The sequence below is a fragment of the Carassius gibelio genome, chromosome A7 (genome assembly GCF_023724105.1).
Source record: "Carassius gibelio isolate Cgi1373 ecotype wild population from Czech Republic chromosome A7, carGib1.2-hapl.c, whole genome shotgun sequence".
Classification (NCBI taxonomy): domain Eukaryota; kingdom Metazoa; phylum Chordata; class Actinopteri; order Cypriniformes; family Cyprinidae; genus Carassius; species Carassius gibelio.
In genome coordinates, this window is record NC_068377.1 from 897,669 (window position 1) to 917,602 (window position 19,934).

A 19,934-nucleotide genomic window follows, 5' to 3' on the forward strand; every position below is an offset into this window, starting at 1 on the left:
ACGGCTGCCACCAGAGGGATTTTACTGAGCCGTCCAAAATATCTGCCGTCGCTGCCAACACCCACCGCCTCTCTCGCTCGCTCTCTGTACTTCAAAGCGCAGTTTCTCAGCATGTAAAAACATAAAAACTGTATCTGGTGTGGCTGTCAGGACGGGTGTCATACAGTTATCTGTACAAGCGCTGCCCGCCGCCGAATAACACATCAAAGATGCGGCTGTCAGTGAATCTGCTCTCATGGCGTTTGGGGTCAATGGTAAAGAGCTCATGCTGCACTTCAGCACCCAAACACAAGAAAACACTGAGAGACACCAGCACACAGAAGCTCTTTACAGCTGTTTTCAGGCTTGGTTCGATCTGAATGATGCAAACGCAATGAACTCACAGACTAAAAAGTCATATTAGTAAGACAGTACAGTCCACAAGACTCTAGGGTGTCACATTCGTTATTTTAGCTTTACAGCACCTAATGCATTCTTTATGCACACAGAGGCGACTTCTACCTGACAGACAGGATTATGGGTAATTTTGTATTCCGCTATGTACTGTAGGTAATGTACATGTGATTGCAATTTAAATTGCAATATTAATTAATAATAATAATCAAAAAAATCTTGTAGTAATTGTAACTGTTGTACTGTAAAATAATCATATTATTATTCTTATTATTATTATTATAAATCTCCAACAAATTTGAATAATGCAATGTTTTACACACAAAAAAATTAACGTAAAATGGTAATTTTACTTTACAGTAAAACTTTAAAATGACAATACTAATATTTATTTTGTTATTATTCTTATATTACAAAATAAAACTAAAATACATATTAATACTTAGCCATACTTTCTATCGTATTAAATTTTTCTATATGTTAATTTATATATTAGTTTGCTGCTATATTGTTAATGTTGTTTATTTCTCTGGGTGTGTGAAAAATGTTTAAAGGATATGTCACCCCTGACAGGAGGGGGGCGCTGGTGCAAGAGCATACAGTCTTTCGACCGTGCACATGGAGCTAAGATACCATGGTTCAACAAGCCTGCAATTAGCCTTTGAGTTGTTTCTTTGTTTTATGTTGTAATTCAAATTAATTTTGGTTTAATAAACTTTAGTTATTGTTTGGGACTTCGACAAGCCTTCCTGGATCTATTCATGGTGCTTTGCACGCATTGAATTAATGCATCAACACCTCCCACAGTGGTCAAGAAACAAGGGACAGAATTGGAAAGTTGAAGCTGGTTTTCACTGCTACACTGATAAATCATTCTCATTACAAGTTTGGGGAAATGGTTGACGCATGACATTTTCATATGTGACTCAAACTGCTGGCGTGTAGATGAACACAGTGCTGCGCTTCACTCTGAAACAAGCAGTGCATGAACCACATCGCACAGTTTTACTGTGATTAACAGTGCAACTGTAGCGCTACACAGCAGCAAACACTACACAGTGACAAACGGACAGAATGCTTCTGATTATTTGATCAGGTCATCAGAATATGACCGTTTGAAATGTTTCTGATGCATAATACATTCAGTCTCACAGACACCAGTGCAGCAGTCTCCTGTAATGCTGCATGACTTCCGCTTCATTCATCACACTGGAAATGGATGCGGTGTGCACTGCATTGTGGGATATGGTGTGTGTAGTGCAGTGAGCTCTGATGTGAAGATGCAGTAGATCATCTGGGAGTTTCACAAGCACAGAAACAGTTCAGTCTTTCAGTCCATCAGAAGACATTTGTTATTTTCTCCTCTTCAGAAGTGACTGACACGTTCGATTTCTCCTGCGTGAGTGGCTTGTATTCGCTATCTGTCAGAGAAGCTTTCATGATTAGAGTCTGTCAAACGAGTGTCTCTCAAAAACACTGCACCATAAATGTGCCGTTAACCTCAAAAATCCCAATTAAAAACCTCCTGTCTTTGCTTCTGAGAATAATTAGATATCTAACATCACATTATCATCACAGGAAGCTGCAGTTTTAAACATCAGATGTCTGATTGTGGGAAGAAGTAAATAATCTCATAACATTTAACTCATTTTACACACACTGACTTCATCAAGCTCAATCATTTAACACCGTCAAAATTATTGTTACTGTATTTAAAAAAAAAAAAAAAAAAAAATATATATATATATATATATATATATATATATATATATATATATATAAATAAATAAATAAATAAATATATATATATATATATATATATATATATATATATATATATATATATATATATATATATATATATATATATATATATATATATATATATTTGTTCAGTAACAAGACTTGACAGTTGTCCAAAAGATGACTATTGACACCTTGCACAAGGAGGGCAAGACACAAAAGGTGATTGCAAAAGAAGCTTTTATAAATAACACTTTCCATGGCATTCGCATTAACGTATTTGATCAAACTTTAGTTACAGATTAACACATGACCTGAACATGTTAAATGTTCATGAGTAACACGGGAGTTTCAGGAAGAGCACCGGTGTCTCACACTTACACGTCTGTTATCACTGACCTCACGCTCAGGTGCGTCTGAGGGTCTCGTCTGATCTCGGTGATCGGTGAGCTCCACATGCTTTGATATTTGGATATTTAATGCAGTGGTATTCAGTATTTTTTCCTTGAGATGTTTTTTTTTTTTTTCACTACTTTATGTCATATTCCAGTTGCTTCTAAAGACTACAGGACTGTCTTCTAGCACACATACAGGCTAGTGTGAGAGCAGTGTGACCTTTCACACAGCATTAATTTAATGGTGGTCTATGAGAGAGTTTCAAACCATTTTCACAGCACAGCGACTTTATAACGTCCACAACAACATAAAATCTGCCCTGCCAAAGGTGACCGGCCCAAACACACCTGACAGACACACACACAGCTGTCTGATACAAACACAACACTGTGTTCAAATGATATACACTAGGAGAAGATTTCAAGTGCAGTTCAGTCAGTTGTTCCCAGCGGTGAATGTATTTCTGCACCGTCATCTGCCGACTAAGATCGGTAGAGTAAGATGTGGACCAAAAGTCCACGGTTTGTTGCTGTTGGTGTTTTGTGTTTAACACGTGTGTGTGTGTGTGTGTGTGTGTGTGTGAGTGTGTGTGTGTGAGAGCTCCATATGGCTGACGATCAGCTAATGAGAATCTCTGGAGAGTGTCAGCTCACCGGACCTGAGCGATGATCTTTACTCTGAACACCAGCGTTTTAACACCAGATGATGACCTTCGATAAGAACAACATCATCTACTCGTGCAATTTTATACATGGGGCAATTACGCCAACATCCATTATCACCGTATTCTTGTTGACGTCTGTGGCCCCGAGCCTGACCAACTCGTCCACAAGGAGAGGTGCACGATGGCCGGAGACAGACAGACAAACCTGTCAGTCACGATAAAGAGTCTGATGAGCTGATGTTCTCTGTCATCCTCTTCACCTGATGAACAGCTGATTCTCTTACAGAAGGATTCTGGACTCTGATTCACACGGCAGGTCATGGACATCACCTGGTTCCCCAGGCAACAGCGAAACCGTGTTGAGGTTTGAAAAACGCCTCCGGTCACATTTACTGTCTGATATTCATGTTCCTAACTTGACTTGTGGGTGTTCACTTACAAAAACACCTTTCTGAAAACATTTAAGCAGATGACGCAGATGTGGGTCAGAGCAGATTTCCTGTGAGACCATTTGTCTATTTTTAATGTACAGGTGTCATCAACACCTCTGACAATATCAGAACAACCTTGTATTTGCATGTGTGTGTGTGTGTGTGTGTGTGTCTGTTTAGCTTGAGAATCTGGCCTTGAGTGTGGGTGATGGATCATGGTTATCCCACAAGAGTAAACTAGTTTTCTCTTCACTAATATTTACCTCAACAGCTGACCACGGGATCAAGGACAATGTGTACATATTATGAAGGGAACAAAGTGCAATTCCCTGTAGAAAAGCATGCAGCCTTTCATCTCCTGTTGGTTTTCAGTCTAAAGCTCAAGGCTGGTAAACAGAAGGTTTCTGGTTTTTAGATTTAATCTTGAACTATCCCCCCGATTACTCCAGGAGAACTGTAAGTAACTTGGAACTGTACAGGTGCTGGTAATATAATTAGAATATCATCAAAAAGTTGATTTATTACACTAATTGCATTCAAAAAGTTAAACTTGTATATTATATTCATTCATTTCACACACATTGATATACTTCAAATGTTTATTTATTTTAATTTTGACGATTATAACTGACAACTAAGGAAAATCCAAAATTCATTATCTCAGAAAATTTGAATATTACTAAAGACCAATACAAAAAAAAAAAGGGATTTTAGAAATTTTGGACAACTTAAAAGTATGAACATGAAAAGTATGAGCATGTACAGCACTCAATACTTAGTTGGGGCTCCTGAATTACTGCAGCAATGCAGCGTGGCATGGAGTCGATCAGTCTGTGGCACTGCTCAGGTGTTATGAGAGACCAGGTTACTCTGATAGTGACCTTCAGCTCTTCTGCATTCTTGGGTCTGGTATATTACATCTTCCTCTTCACAATAACCTATAGATTTTCTATGGGGTTAAGGTCAGGCAAATTTGCTGGCCAATTAAGAACAGGGATCCCATGGTCCTTAAACAAGGTACTGGAAGCTTTGGCAGTGTGTGCAGGTGCCAAGTCCTGTTGGAAAATTAAATCTGTATCTCCACAAAGTTGGTCAGCAGCAGGAAGCATGAAGTGCTCTAAAATGTTCTGGTATGTGGCTGCATTGACCTTGGACCTCAGAAAACACAGTGGACCAACACCAGCAGATGACATGGCATCCCAAACCATCACTGACTGTGGAAACTTTACACTGGACTCAAGCAACGTGGATTGTGTGCCTCTCCTCTCTTCCTCCAGACTATGGGACCCTGATTTCTAAAGGAAATGCAAAATTTACTTTTATCAGAGAACATAACTTTGGACCCCTAAGCAGCAGTCCAGTCCTTTCTGAAGCGAGACGCTTCTGATGATGTCTGTTGTTCAAGATTGGCTTGACAAAAGGAATGCGAAGCTGAAACCCATGTCTTGCAGACGTCTGTGTGTAGTGGTTCTTGAAGCACTGACTCCAGCTGCAGTCCACTCTTTGTGAATCTCCCCCACATTTTTGAATAGGTTTTGTTTCACAATCCTCGTCAGGGTGCGGTTATCCCTATTGCTTCTACACTTTTTTTTCTACCACATCTTTTCTTTTTTGCCTCTCTATTAATGTGCTTGGACACAGAGCTCTGTGAACAGCCAGCCTCTTTTGCAATCACCTTTTGTGTCTTGCCCTCCTTGTGCAAGGTGTCAATGGTCACATTTTGGACAACTGTCAAGTCAGCTGTCTTCCCCATGATTGTGTCGCCTACAGAACTAGACTGAGAGAACATTTAAAGACCTTTACAGGTGTTTTGAGTTAATTATCTGATAAGAGTGTGGCACCAGATGTCTTCAATATTGAACCTTTTCACAATATTCTAATTTTCAGAGATACTGAATTTGGGATTTTCCTTAGTTGTCAGTTATAATCATAAAAATTAAAATAAATAAACATTTGAAATATATCAGTCTGTGTGTAATGAATGAATATAATATAAAAGTTTCACTTTTTGAATGGAATTAGTGAAATAAAACAACTTTTTGATGATATTGTATGACCAGCACGTGTATATTACTTTACAGGATATTCAGATAGACCATTTGGCAGATATGGGAAAATTACTGGGAAGTGAATTTCTGGAAACACAACTAAACCCATTTGTCTGAAACATTCACGAGCAATGCAAAACCTTTCATCATTTAGACCTCATTGGGGCTTGGTTTCTGTTCTACAAACAGATCCATTTAAATCCATTACAGTACAATCTGAATGACTGCATGACTAAACTGAGATTGAGATGTGGCCAAGAAAGTTTAGTTGTTTAGCCTAGCTTTATGGTGACATTGCGACTGACTGGAAACACAAGGAATTCTGTCTTCACAAGGTTGAGTAGAAGGTAGCGATTCTTCTTCAAGACTGATATGATGATACATATATAAACTGGAATTGTTGCATCGTTAGGCTGAACAAAAGAGGTGTTGTTGCACAGCAGGAATAGGACAAGCAGTGCACCTTTATGATTGTGCCCAGTGCGGTTGTGTAAATGGAGAACAGAAGGGAGCCAAGGACCGAACCCTGAGGTATCCCGTGGTTATCTGATGTGAGTCAGTGACAGACAGCAGGGTCTTCCTTAGATGAATAAGTTGTAAAAATGGCACCTTTTTAAAGCAAATAATTATTAGACCATTTTGCTTGAAATGGAAAATGTGCTTTGGTGAGGATGCAGATAACTCTGAACAGATGCTTTAGAAATAGACTTAATTAATTATTGATTGATCATTTTGTCTTTTCTATTAATTCCTGCTCTCTGAGAGAGAAATGAATGCTGATGATTTCACTTGTCTTTTGTTCCAGAGACCTTATTGGAACTGACCATGTGATCTGCTAAAGGATGCTGGCATAGTCTGATGATACAAGCCCATCTGACATGAAAAAGTCTTCTCCTTGTGAAGTGCCTAGCGCTGTGTGTTTTACGAGTTCACGCTTACATATAATTATCTGAAGTATGGTAATGCATATTTGGCGTGCTGTCCGGGACAGGGCTCCGAGCTCGAGTACCCCCCTCCCTGTATAGGTGTAGAATGAACTCAAAGTAAGAAGATGGGGGGGGGGGTGCTGATAAACTGTCAATGGATAGAGGTAAGCCAGCTGTATTTATATCATGGTGTTGATTGACTCGAGTGTGCTCCACCGGTGTTAATTAGGCTAAGTATCTGATGAGCTCCTTCCGAAACTTGTTAATAAAACATCATTAAATGAAAGAATTTGCCAGAAATAAACCATCACAGACAAACAATTGTGTGAGGCTGAAGTCAGTGTGTTCCAAATGGCATAGATGATACCTTCCCAGGGCACTTCGAAAAGAAACAACTATTCCCAACAGAAGTGCTAAAAAATAACTTCTTCACAGGACTCTTTGAAATAAAATCATTTGTAGGGTTCAACTGATGGACACTTCACTCCCAAGACACTGCATCAGAAGCGCGAAGTCTGCACAAGGATTGCCAAGTGTAACTCAATTAAACCAGCAGTTCCTGGCTCGTGGTTGATGTAGCATTTGATGGTGTTATACTGTCAATTCGGTTATCCTAATAAACGAAAGAAAGGTCTGAAAAGAAATGAAGAACATTAGCATTGCCTTAGTGAAATGATAACCAAAGTTATTTAGGCTTTTTCTCCCCCAAGTAGCCTGTAGAGAAAATAAGGCATGATCACCTCTAAATGGAACACATCCAATTTCACACTTCCCATTGTACAGGCCTCCCTTCAGATCAAGCGCTGTTTGTAAGAACAACAACAAAAAGACTGGACACAAAGAGAGGAGATGAAGAATTGGCTTCCATTTCATTCTTACCCTCATTTTCTTTTTCTCTCTCGCTTTGTCGTTTTTTTTTTTTCTTAGCCTACAGTCATCTCAGTTATATTTATGCCATTTATCATGTTGACACTATCCCTGTCTCTCTCTGCCCCGTTTCTCTAACGGATGAGCCTCATCTTGTCTGTGTAGACACACAAACCTCTTCCCATGTACAATGTAAAGACGGAGGGAAACGCTAGCAGCACACACACACTGAAGAATGGCGCTGGTTTCGCTGAGTGGAGTTTCACAGATGGCGAGGGGAAGTGACTGTGTGAGGTGGCACAGTGGGACACACACACACACACACAAACAAATACTCTTCAGGGCTGCCAGAAGGGCGTGTGTGTGCCATCCACCACACGGGTTGAAAAATCTACTCCATGACTCTAGATATGCTCCCATTAGTCCAAAGGATCAACTCTCTTCAAATCACAGTGGACTTGCGGTGTTGTGGCCTTCCCTGATGAATGTTGGGGGGGCTCTTGAGACCGCAGGGAGTCTCGTCATTTCATGACTCTGAAAGGTGCTCATAAGCGCCCCCTTTGTGCATTCTAAATGCACCAGTGTGGATCTCACAGTGAATTATGCCGTACATAGTTAGAAAAAATTCAAATACACACTAAGTTTTAAGTGACTTTGGGAAAAATGTGTGTCCCAAATGCATTAATGTAAATGTGATGTAACATGCAGCTCCACCAGGACACTGTTTCCTTGTGTGAGTCATGTGATTCCCAGACCCAGCATGACGACTAATTGAATACAACCCCTGCAGCCGAATACAACCCAACAGTCCAGCAGCTGAGGGTGTCATTTGAGACCGAGCCGAAGGCTCTAACTTGAGGAACGGCACTGTTTGGGTCATCAGAGTTTAGCTTCTAGGAAATCTAGATGCCGTTCTACAGATATCGTGTTTACCAGGTAACATCTGACATCTGAGGTCTGTGCCTCAATATGATTAATGAGCCTCTAAACTCAACCACGTAAAAACCTTCAAATGCTCAAGTCACATTACTGGCCATCTCTCATTGTGATGTCACAGATGAAGAATGTCTTGTGCAGTGATTATCGTGTTTCGTGAGCGGTATTGAGTTTTCCGTGCGCAAATGTCATTAGAGTATTTACACTGCGATTATAAGTTCATATCAAACAGAGAGAGGGCAATAGAAATGACTGATCAATACATCTTGGATTTGGTACAAATGGAGTATAAATGGAGAGTGTTTTTTTAGCGATCGTGATGACGACCCCCTGATGGGACATAATAGTGGAAATGCCTTCTGCTCCGCCCAAACGGTCACGGCTGACTGGGCGAATAGTTCAGCCAATTAAATCCCATAATGAGCGGCAGCAGTTCAGGAAGTGTGAAATTGCAGTTGCTCTCATTCAGCAAAGAAGAAGGAATCACACTCGTTGGCTTATTGATCCTGTGTTTTATTTTATTTTATTATTTCATTTATTTATGGCGAGAGGTTTGTTGTTTGTTGAAAATAGCACAGCTAAACAAACAGCGTCTGATGAAGATTTAGTTCAGCCAAAACACTCTCAGTTTCCCTCACGTCATTAGAAACATGTGACTGGCTTTCTTCAGAAGAACTCAAAATGAGATGTTACCAGACACTCTTTGCCATTCATTGAATGGGAACTGGATTCAAATGACCAGTGTTCCTTACAACGTCATAAGATTGCATTCATATCCCATTATAAAATAGCATGAGAAAGGGGAGGAAGTGAATGTTATTTCATGATCAGAATCATTATTTAATATAAAACCTTACATAATGTTTCTACTGTATCTCTGTCAATCTCTCTGATGTTTAGTTCAAATAAGGGCTGTCTGTCGCTGTCTTTAGCCCTATTCGGACGGGACTAGTTTTACAGGGGGTCGTTAGAGAAATCTGCGTTTCACAGACGTACTTGGTGATTTTAATCCCGTCCGAATCTGCCACGTCTGTGTTTTTCTCACACAACCTCTGTGATAATTCCAGAGCAAATTACCTACCGTTTTTCAGCAAACTCAGTGATCCTCTGAGAAACTAATCCCGTCCGAATGCGAATGTCTGTGATTGCCGGTGATATTTTATTTCACAACGCGTTTCCTTGTGTGTTTTGGCCAACGTGAATTACCATAGATGCTCTTACCGCGCGCTTAATAATAATAAATAAAAATAATAATAAAATCAAGAGCAAGATCAAGTAAACTGTTAATACCTGCTATTGTCTTATCAGCATCAGGTAAGATTACTTACGTTCATTTATGTACTCAGTTAAATAATGTTTTAATTACATTTAAAAAAAAAAAAAAAAAAAAGAAGGAAAACAAGTTAAACTAAAGGAACCACACATTAACATGGTTTTGCTATACTAGCCATTTAGTATTTATTGTGTAATAATACTAAGGCAATCATTCTGAATGAATGCAATGCACGCATACAGAGCGTGATCTCTGTGACGCCCAGATGCACAAAGACCCTCCCACCTCTGTAATAAACACGGAGATGTTAGTCCCGGCCGAATTGGTACATGAAAATCGTTGACGTCAGGTGGTAAGAATCGAAACTCAAACGTAGTTTAGAAAACTAGTCCCATCTGAATAGGGCTTTTAACCGGTTCTGTGAATGACTGGATGCTCATTCTTTATAAGTACAGTCTTAGGCACATTAGTATTTTCTCCCCAAAAAGGGTTTTGAGCCAATTATTTATATCTTTTGCTGTAGTATGTCAGTAAGAAATATCAGTTTACATTTCTAAACATTCCTTCTGCCATTAATAGGGCTTGGGCGTTGTGATGTCATTACTTGGCGAGGCCACCACGTTGACAGCCTCCTTTACTGCTACTCGGACTACTGCGCAGTGTTTAGACATACTCCTCTCATCCGTGTGTCTTAATTTGATTAATTAAAAATCTATTTCAACCATGGTAAACCGTTGCTGTATTGTGGGGTGTAATAGTGCAACACATAATCACCATGGGGAAAACAAAATGAGAATGGATTAACTTTACACCGCTTTCCTGCTTGGAGGCGCGATGGAGACCATAACATCTGAATATTAATTTATATAGCTTAAGTCAACATTGAAAATAAGGGAAATTTCTCGAGTTACTCATCCAAAATACGGGAAATTTCAACATTCATCTTTTTGTTGCTATCCCTCTGCTGACAGCAGAAATCTGTTCAACAAAACTGCTGCATTAACTAACGTTAAGCGATTTGTGAAGCTAGGTCTAACGTGACTTTAGTTACAGATTGGCGTGAAATCGTGCTCTCACAACTACCACGCTATCTTAAAAAGCCCAACATCACGCTAAGGTTGCTTTAAAGTAAGCAAAACGATGCTTTGAAAACAGCTGTTTCGCTGGAAGGACAAGGAGTAGCAACAGGACAACAACACAGAGATTTGACAGGTCTGATGGAGGGGCTAACGGGATATTTTACAGGAAAATACCCATCCATTTGTGAACTGTACATGAGACTTCAATGACTTGTAGCTTCGGAACTATTCTGAAGTGTAGGCGCTCACAAATCAAACAAGGTAGCCGAAGATATCTGTAATGCAAAAGTCTCCGTTGGTACTCCACTATTTGTTGGGAATTTCATATGGATCCAAACTGTTAATAGTGCCGATTTTGTCCACATACCGGTCCCTGGCATCCATATTTAGCGTATCCCTATACATTTTTGAGATTTTAACATCTTTTTATCTCTCTCTCTACTCATCTCTTCTCGTTCAACTTGCTGTATGTTTACATTCGCGAGGCTAGCAACAGGGCCGCCAGGCCCCAGAATGCAACTCGGCCATACCTGTCAAGTTTTGGATTTGAAAATAAGGGAAATTTTCCAGCGCCCATTGCGAGCAGTCCCACCACCCCAACAAAGCTCCAGTATCCCTTACATTTTAAGACAGGTGTTATAGCCCAAATTAAAACACAAAAGGGTATATATGAAGAGCATTTATTTAAAGGCTTATTTGCATATTTTCTGTTAATTTAACATTGATGTCTTTACATTTACATTTTATTTTAATTCCACACATTCTTTTCATTTCATATTGCTTTTCTTTAACAGTTTTTCTTTTCATTTCACATAACTTTTCTTTTACTCTTTTAGTGAGTTGTTTTACCAATTTGTTGCAGACTTTGCATTCTTTAAAAAAAGTAAATTCGCTGTCCCATTTATCACGGTATTTACACATGGGTTTTGGTTTTTTGGCAGGTGTGCCTTCACTCTCTATTGTAGCATCCATCATCCGTCTCTGTTTTTTCTTTTGTTGTTGTTGTTTTTCCCGCGTTATAACTCATGTCACCTGACCTCACACACCCCTCGCGACAGGCTACTACAGGTGGGAGTAATCGCGAGACTAGTGACAGAGCTCAGATTGGGAACGTTTTTATTATTATTATTTTATTAATAACGCAGGTAAAAAAAAAAAAAAAAAATACGGGAGATTTACGGGAAAATACTAATACGGGAGGACGGCGGGAAAGAAGGGTAAAATACGTGACTTTCCCGGCCAAAACGGGATACTTGACAGGTATGAACTCGGCGCCCAAGCCCTATTGTAATAATAATCTAGTGAGATTGCTGAATGCACTCACAGTCTGACAGTAGACTGCCTAAGACTAAGACTTTTGCTCAGTAGTGTATGTATAAAGTAGGTATAATTAGATTAAGTATATTTAAATAAGTGTAATTAAAGTATGCGTTCATATGTGTTAAGGGCTAGATGTTCGCTGGAGGAAACGGCTGTGGTGTGATGAGCGATGACAAGCGAAGACTTTACAGATGATAAACCGACCGCTCCCTCGTGACCTTTTGTGAACTGTATTTATGAAAAAGATACAGATATTCTAACAATCTATCGATAAACACATACAGTGTGTCCTCTGTTTATGTTTGAGTCCGCTCGCGTTGCTCCGCTCGGATTGAAGAGCGCTGAAAGAGGGAGAGGAGACCGGTCTGACGCCGGTCTCATATGACATTTAAGTGGACTGACTCTGAGGCGATCGTGAATATGTGTACAGTTTATGGAGCTAAATCCTATAGCCCCGCTAAAAAAGCCTAGCATTGCCCATGCTTCTGGTGTACATTTCAGAGAACCAGGAGAAATATTTCAATCGATCGCTCAGGTATTTAAGAGACACGGAAATGAAGCACCGAAATCTGCATTCCGATTCGGTTCGGTGCACACCGGTTCCATATTGCCACCGGGTTTCGGAACCCAACTCTACTTTTAGTTCACATCCTTTGCAAGTAAAAGGAAAAGAGTGTTTTGTTCCACAGAAGAAACAATATCAGGTTTAGATTGGCGAATGAATGACACAAGTTCTCTACTTTCTACTTTCAGATCAATAACATGAAAAATATCTCACTCATTATTTCTATGCTAGTATTTTAAATATATAGTTTTAAACTGATATGCACTGAGAGAGTGATGTGTGTGTGTTTGTGTGTGTGTGTGTGTGTGTGCACATGTGTGTGTGTGTCTGTTTCTGTGTCTGTGTGTGTGTGTGTGTGTGTGTGTGTGTGAGAGACACTAAACAGCTGCCGCTGTGCAGATCTTGTGGTCATGACACACAGGAGTGTGAATGTGAACGCTCTGACTGTCTGTCTGTCTCGTTCACTCTCTATAATGTCAGCCGTCCATTTCCTGGTGAGCTGCTTCCTCTTTTCTCACAAGTATTTTTAAATCTGACTATAATCAGAAAACACTCAAGCTTTTAGAGATCATGGGACTGTGAACAAAAACCTCTGATTGCATCTAAAGATTCTAAAGAAAGAGAATGGAACATTTTATTATTAATATTTCTTTAATATATTTTCTTTAATTATAATCAAGACATTGTTTTGAATTATTATTTAATTTCTAACAAACTATATATTCTACAGTATATAAATGTAGACCAGTTGGCAAAGTAAATACAAATGTATCACAAATATGAAGACTTTAAATACAGTAAATCTATTTTTTTTGTTTTTTAATTAATAATTGTTTCAGTGTTTAGTGATGCTGGAGTGAACCGTTATGTTTCTGAAGGTTGTTCAGCATAACAAATAAAATAATTGAAGAGTGGTTGTGCTGTGGTTTGTTCATAACCACCAATTAAAAAACTAAAATATTCCTGAACATTAACTTGACTTCATGGTTTTTAACTTGAAATATCAAGACATCCTCCAGAAAACTCATCTGAACATGACAACGTCTTGTTTTTCTTTTAATTCCACGCTGTTATAAAAAAAATAATAAGTGAGTACAGCACTAAACCACCTTCTGATTCGTGTAAAGAACAGATGTAAACAGATGACAATCTTTTGGACTGTTTGAGTTACTGAAGAATGAGAACGAGTAAAATATGACCCAGGAAATCAGTATTTTAATGATTGTTGGTGGTAATTGATCATGTGAGATCGGACTGAAATGATCTCTTAATGGTATGGTTCATGAAAGTGTCTCTCAGACACAGATAGAGTTTGTGATCTTATTATTCTGACTTGTGTTAGACTTCTCGTGGTACAGCAGCCTCCGATCACTCCTACACTCAAACTCTTCCAGCAGCGGGACTCTGAGTTAGCACACTATTTTAGGGTGAAACACAACATTTTACTTGATTGAACTTTATCCCCCTCTGTTTCCCGTGGGTCGATCCGTAGGTTTGGAAAGCTCTAGACTCTCTCTCTCTCTCTCTCTCTCTCTCGCTCTCTCTCTCTCTCTCATGGTTCCTGATAATTCCTGTCATTTTCCCATCCTCTCCGGAACAGCGCAGCACTAATTAATGCCTGGAGCTGCAAACGAGCTGACAAGATTTTACTACCACAGCAAAACGTACAGAGTGTTAAACTTAAACCCCATCACACATGTGACCTCGTACAGATCCTGAACACATGTGACCTCACAGATACGCTGAAGGACGGTAACCGATTCCGTCGATTACCATGCATGCAAATTAGCCACATGTGGATTTGATAGAGTCTGCACAAAATGCAAATAACAAGCTTCCTGGCAGCCATATGCAAATATTGATCTCACGATCATCTTCATAACACACCCAATAAATGAAAGCTGAAAATCAGAACAATGACGATACACCAAGAACGACTGAGTGTTTGTGTTTACCTCCTCTCTCACTTTTAGTAGTGCACTACAAACATTAAATTAATATTTACATACTGTACTTGTAGATCATATCACATAAATGAAATAAAAGGCCACTTACAGAGAGACATTGTCATCACTATGTTTCTGAACACACTTAAAGCTGCAGTAGGTAACTTTTGTAAAAATATATGTTTTACATATTTATTAAACCTGTCATTATGTCCTGACAGTAGAATATGAGACAGATAATCTGTTAAATAATCTCCTCCCAGTGTCCTATTGCCATTTGCAGAAAGCCATCCGCTCCCGGTAAAAAACAACCAATCAGAGCTGCGGTCCGTGACTTTGTTTGTGTTCAAAATGTAGAAAAATGTATATAATAAGCGAGTACACCATGAATCCATTTTCCAAACCGTGCTTTTAGCTTGTCCTGAATCACTAGGGTGCACCTATAATAAGTGTTTATATTCAGACTATTTTAGATTGCTTCGGGGATACCGCGGCGGAGTAACCCAGTACCTTTGTGATTCTTCATAGACATAAACAGAGAGAAGTAGTTCCGGCTACGATGTTCTTCCGCAAGACGCAAGCAGTTCTGTTTATTAACCGCTAGAGCGTCAAAAGTTCCCTACCGCAGCTTTAAGTACACTTTTAAAAAGTGAACTTTGCAATAATTTCCAATTAATAGATGTACTTTAAAGTTCATTTTAAAGTGATTATGTTTTAATAATCTTTTTTGGTGTTTTATAGAAGTACACTTATTTTGATGAAGTCCTACTTAAGGTCAAAAACCCAAGTTCATCAAATTGCATTTCATAGAAATTCAAACTATAGAGCATTTTTCTTTGATTGCTATTAACATGCACATTTACTTTAAGTTCAGAGTTAATGAAAGTCTATTATTTCAGCCAGAAATCCTCTTTTTAAAAGTGTGCTCAAGTGTGTTTCTTGTATTGAAGGGTCTTCTCGTGAGTAAAGAGGAACAGAGAGAGACGTACCCTCGGCGCTGGAGAGCAGGACGCAGGCGCTGAGCAGCAGGAGACAGAGGCGGACGGAGGGGAACGCTTCACGGACGCTTGGCACAGGCATGATGTTACGACTCACCGATGGAGTGTGCCAGCTCACAACGCTCCTGCAACGCTCTCACAACCTACAGAGAGAGAGAGAGAGAGAGAGAGAGAGAGAGCAGTCAATCCATCAGAACATCGAAGAGAAATCAAACATTCATGAGCGCATTGCTTTGGATTTATTCATTTTTTACTTATTTTATTATTTTTTTCGCTCAGTAAGATGTCTTGTTTCAGACGAGTGGAAAGAAAACAAACATTTGTGTGTTTTGTTTATTTTACTGCACTGGCGTCTTTGGATTCCAGGGTTTTCCTGTTTCTTCTTTCTTTCTCCACTTCAGCAACACTTACACACACCAAAACTAATCGAGTTTTATTCCTCTCTATATTCTGAAGGATTTTACTGACCATATTTCATTCACACTGATTTATTCAACATTTTGAAATTTGTATTTTTCCATTTTTTTTTTTTTTTTTTTTTGTGATAAAAAGAGAAATACAATGTAAAAACCTTTATTATGTCAGTAGAATCAAACAAGAATATTGAACCTGACTTCATGCAATGTTCAGAAAAGTTTATGCAGATCGGTGCATATATGCATCATTAGCAATAGTATGCAATAAACAATTACTAAATACAAAAAAGTGTTTTAGTGCACTGTGATTTAATCAGCTGGGGAATTATGCTGAAATCTATTGGTTACAATTGTTTTTTTCCTGTTTATTTGTAGTTGTATGCCTTAATAAGCACCTGTCTTGGCAATCAATAAGTGCTGAGCACGATTTCAAACACACACACACACACTCACAAAACACACTCACTAAACACATCTCTTTAACGGTCAGATGCTGTCTTTTATTGTTTGCGGTCAGTTTCTGTGAATGTGGAGTGTACAGAAGCTTGTCAGCGTTCCTGAGGTCCAAACACAGGCTCACGCGCGGAAGTCAGAGTTGGCTCGCTCTCGTCGCCCGCTGACCGATGTCACACGCACAAACACGCTTGCTATTTCCGTTCACGATAGCATCTCTGGCTCCGGCCGGCCTTCATGAGCTCAGCATTCAGCAGCGAGATGCCAGTCTCTGTAATATTAGTGATAATTAATAGTTCAGATATCAGCTTTTGTTGAGAGAGGGAGACAGACACATCCATTATGTGTGTTTTGTGTCTGTTCCCGACGAGCCGGTTCTTTGTTGAATGTGTGTTTCCATCACACTCTAGAAATCTGACAGATAAGTAATACCGCGTGTCGCACACATTGGCAGGCCATTTGTAAATAAAGGTTTTTTCTCCTCTTGTTACTCATCTGTCTGACATTGATCCACGCCGCCGCACGAGGGAAAGTCTTTAGTGAACGTCTCGTATGAATGAATGCCGTTTCTGTTCCTCATTAACATTTATGCAAATAATCACTATCAGCTGCAGGCTTAGACTGTGTTCATACTGAGACTGGGGGAAATATTACAGCTCTGGCCTTCTCATACACACAGTTTAATAACAGATTAGCATTTTCTTTCTTTCTCCATGATTAGGTTGCTATTTCTACAACTGTATGCAAAATGAAAAGCATTATATTTCCAGCTGTTAAACTGTCCGTCCAGGCATCTGTGCATCTGTCATCTGAATCAAATCAATCAGAACCATGAATCTCCTGAGTCTGGTGTTGCTCTGACCTCAGAATTAAACACTTACAAATCTATGAAACATCTGTAATAGCCACAAACAGTCCAGAATAAGCTTGAAATGACGCATTGCAGTCTATTATTACTGCATCTGTGTTTAATGGAACTACTGGAACGAGAATCACACACACACACACACACACACACACACACACACACACACACACACACACACACACACACACAGTGCATCATTTCTTCCACAGTGAGAAAACATCTGACAATGTCCTTGTAAAAGAGAACAGCATCCAGAGGTCAGAGGTCACCGTATGGCCGCTTAACAGTGATATTTCTGATCAGATGATCTGAGCTCTGATCTACATTCATCTTCCTGCTCTGTCCTTGAGCAAAAACACAAAGTAACAACCAAGTGGCCAGCGGCAGACAGTGAACCGATGTTTGATCAATTTAGTCTTCTCACATCATCACGTCTTGCCTAAAATAAAATCTATAGATATAAAACAGTTCCAGCATATAACAATGTTTAAACGTTAGACCCAGATAAATGTGCACTAGATCCAATAGTTAGACACTTCAAGACATGAAGAGATGCCAGCATGATCACTAGCATTTTTTTCAGTGGATACACCGTCATTTTTGCTTGTAAAGGTGAGAGTAATACATCATTCGTAACTGCAAAGGGTCTACTTGTATTTGTGTGCACTCACAATATCAACAAAAAGTTGTGCTTTTATAAAATAAAGAAAACAAACACGGTTCGCTTTCTGTCATGTCGTCTTTAAAAGTACAAAAATGAACTGAAACTCATTGAAAACATGCCTCACAGACATGATAAATCTATCAATAGAAAGCATTCAATTGCTACTAAACGAAATAAAACAAAACAAAAACAAAAACTCTTTCATCATAATCATAATCCGTAAAGATGCACTTCTCACTGAAGGGTCGTCTAATGAGGAGATGGTCTGCTTTCTTATAGCTCTCGCTGTACTTTGATGACAAGCACCGATCGATCTAATCAGCGCTGCTTCAGGTCCAACACATCCAAGCGCAGAGTTTAGAGGAAGCATCAAGTTGGCAAGCTACAGTGTTGCCAAGTTCGCTGTTTGGGGACCCCCTCCATAAAACGTGTATTTTACCCATGGAAATACTTGTTCATCCCCTCGAAATGTGATTGGGCTAGTTTAAGGTAGCAGTTGGGTGGGTCTTGCTGTGAAAACCTGTCGACCCTGGCACGCTATGTGCTGAAATGTTTGAAAGCGTATATAATAGGAATGTACTTCAAAACGACACATTTCAATTACTCAAGCAGTGACTGACAACAACTCTACTGTACACTGGATGCGACAGAGCAACCCTTGCAAATCATTTAACTGTGTCAGAGCAAGGCATCAGTTCAGGGTTGGGGTTTGATTATGTGTTCTGCTGTATTTTGCTGTGTTTAATGTCATTGTTGAGGAGGAAAGCCTGTGTGTGTCCTATGCCTTAGCAGACAGCATGAAACCAACCATAAATAAATAAATAACAGAGAGAATAACAATAATAATAATAATAATAATAATAATAATAATAATAATAATAATAATAATAGCAGTTATTTTCTCTGTGCTATTTTCCAATATTTTAATTTATGCAGGTGTTTTTTATTTCCCTGTAGGTTTTTTTTTTTTTATTGAAAAATAATTAATTGTTCATAATATTTAGTGAAATTATTTGGCACGACCAAAGAAGTTTGAGAACCTTGGGTTTAAATTTAATAGACAGTGTTTAAAAAAGTTATATGATATTTCACAGAAACATACACACACTCATGCGTGATCAGTGGCTGTCCCGTCGTGTCATGATATCATGTAATGCAGGGAGCTACACTGCGACCTTTTGAAATACCATTGCGACCCTAATTTTTTTGAGGTCGCAAATGTATCACTGATTATTTTTGTACCTACTTATGTGTTATACTATGATTTAATATGAGCATTTATTAAAACAGAAATGTGTATTTTAAGAATACGTTTTATAGCGTGCTCTGAGCATTCAACACATCATGTTGGCTTCAGCCCCGCGATGCAGGAAAGCTGAACTGAGCAGCTGGTGACTCGCGCTGTGTTCGGTGCGAGAGAGAGAGAGCCGCGTCTCACGGACAGCAACACTGAACCGAGCTCTTCTTCATGACGTTCACGTCCTCCTGCACAAACACAAATCGCAGTTTAAACAAACTGAAAAAAAGAGCGAAAAGCGAGAGAGCTCAATTCAGCAGCGCGGTGTTCAGGTGTTCAGAGAGCAAGCAGAGACGCGTCTCAAAGTCTTCTTGCTTATGTACTGACAACAAATACATACAAAATATGTCGAAATACCCGTGTTGGAAAGTGTGTTCGAAAAAGTCTGTGGTTATGTCTTCAGTGAAAGTAAAGAGTTGAGAAAGAAATCGGATGTGTATCATTATAATGGATGCGTTTGTCTCTTAAAGAGACAGCGCCTAATTTACTAGCTCTGCTGTCTGTGTCTTTAATGTACGAAAATGAAAGTAAATCACTCACTGCTCTTGATTGAATTACCTTGTAGTTTTAACAAGAATTTATCCACAGTCAATCCAAAAATCAGATAGAATTTATTATATTGTTTCACTTGTGAAATATCATACCCAAAAA

The 19,934-nt window shown here is 39.1% G+C and overlaps 1 protein-coding gene across 40 annotated transcripts in view; it reads right to left on the minus strand.

The window, feature by feature from the left end:
* LOC128017574 (receptor-type tyrosine-protein phosphatase delta) overlaps positions 1-19,934 on the minus strand; it is a 294,348-nt gene that overhangs the window by 84,678 nt on the left and 189,736 nt on the right. For all 40 annotated transcript variants that reach the window (XM_052602980.1, XM_052602992.1, XM_052602991.1 and 37 more), the window contains one exon: positions 15,577-15,728. In XM_052602980.1, coding sequence (XP_052458940.1) covers positions 15,577-15,667 — 91 coding nt within the window. In that variant the 5' untranslated portion in view covers positions 15,668-15,728. The remainder of the gene's footprint in view (positions 1-15,576; positions 15,729-19,934) is intronic.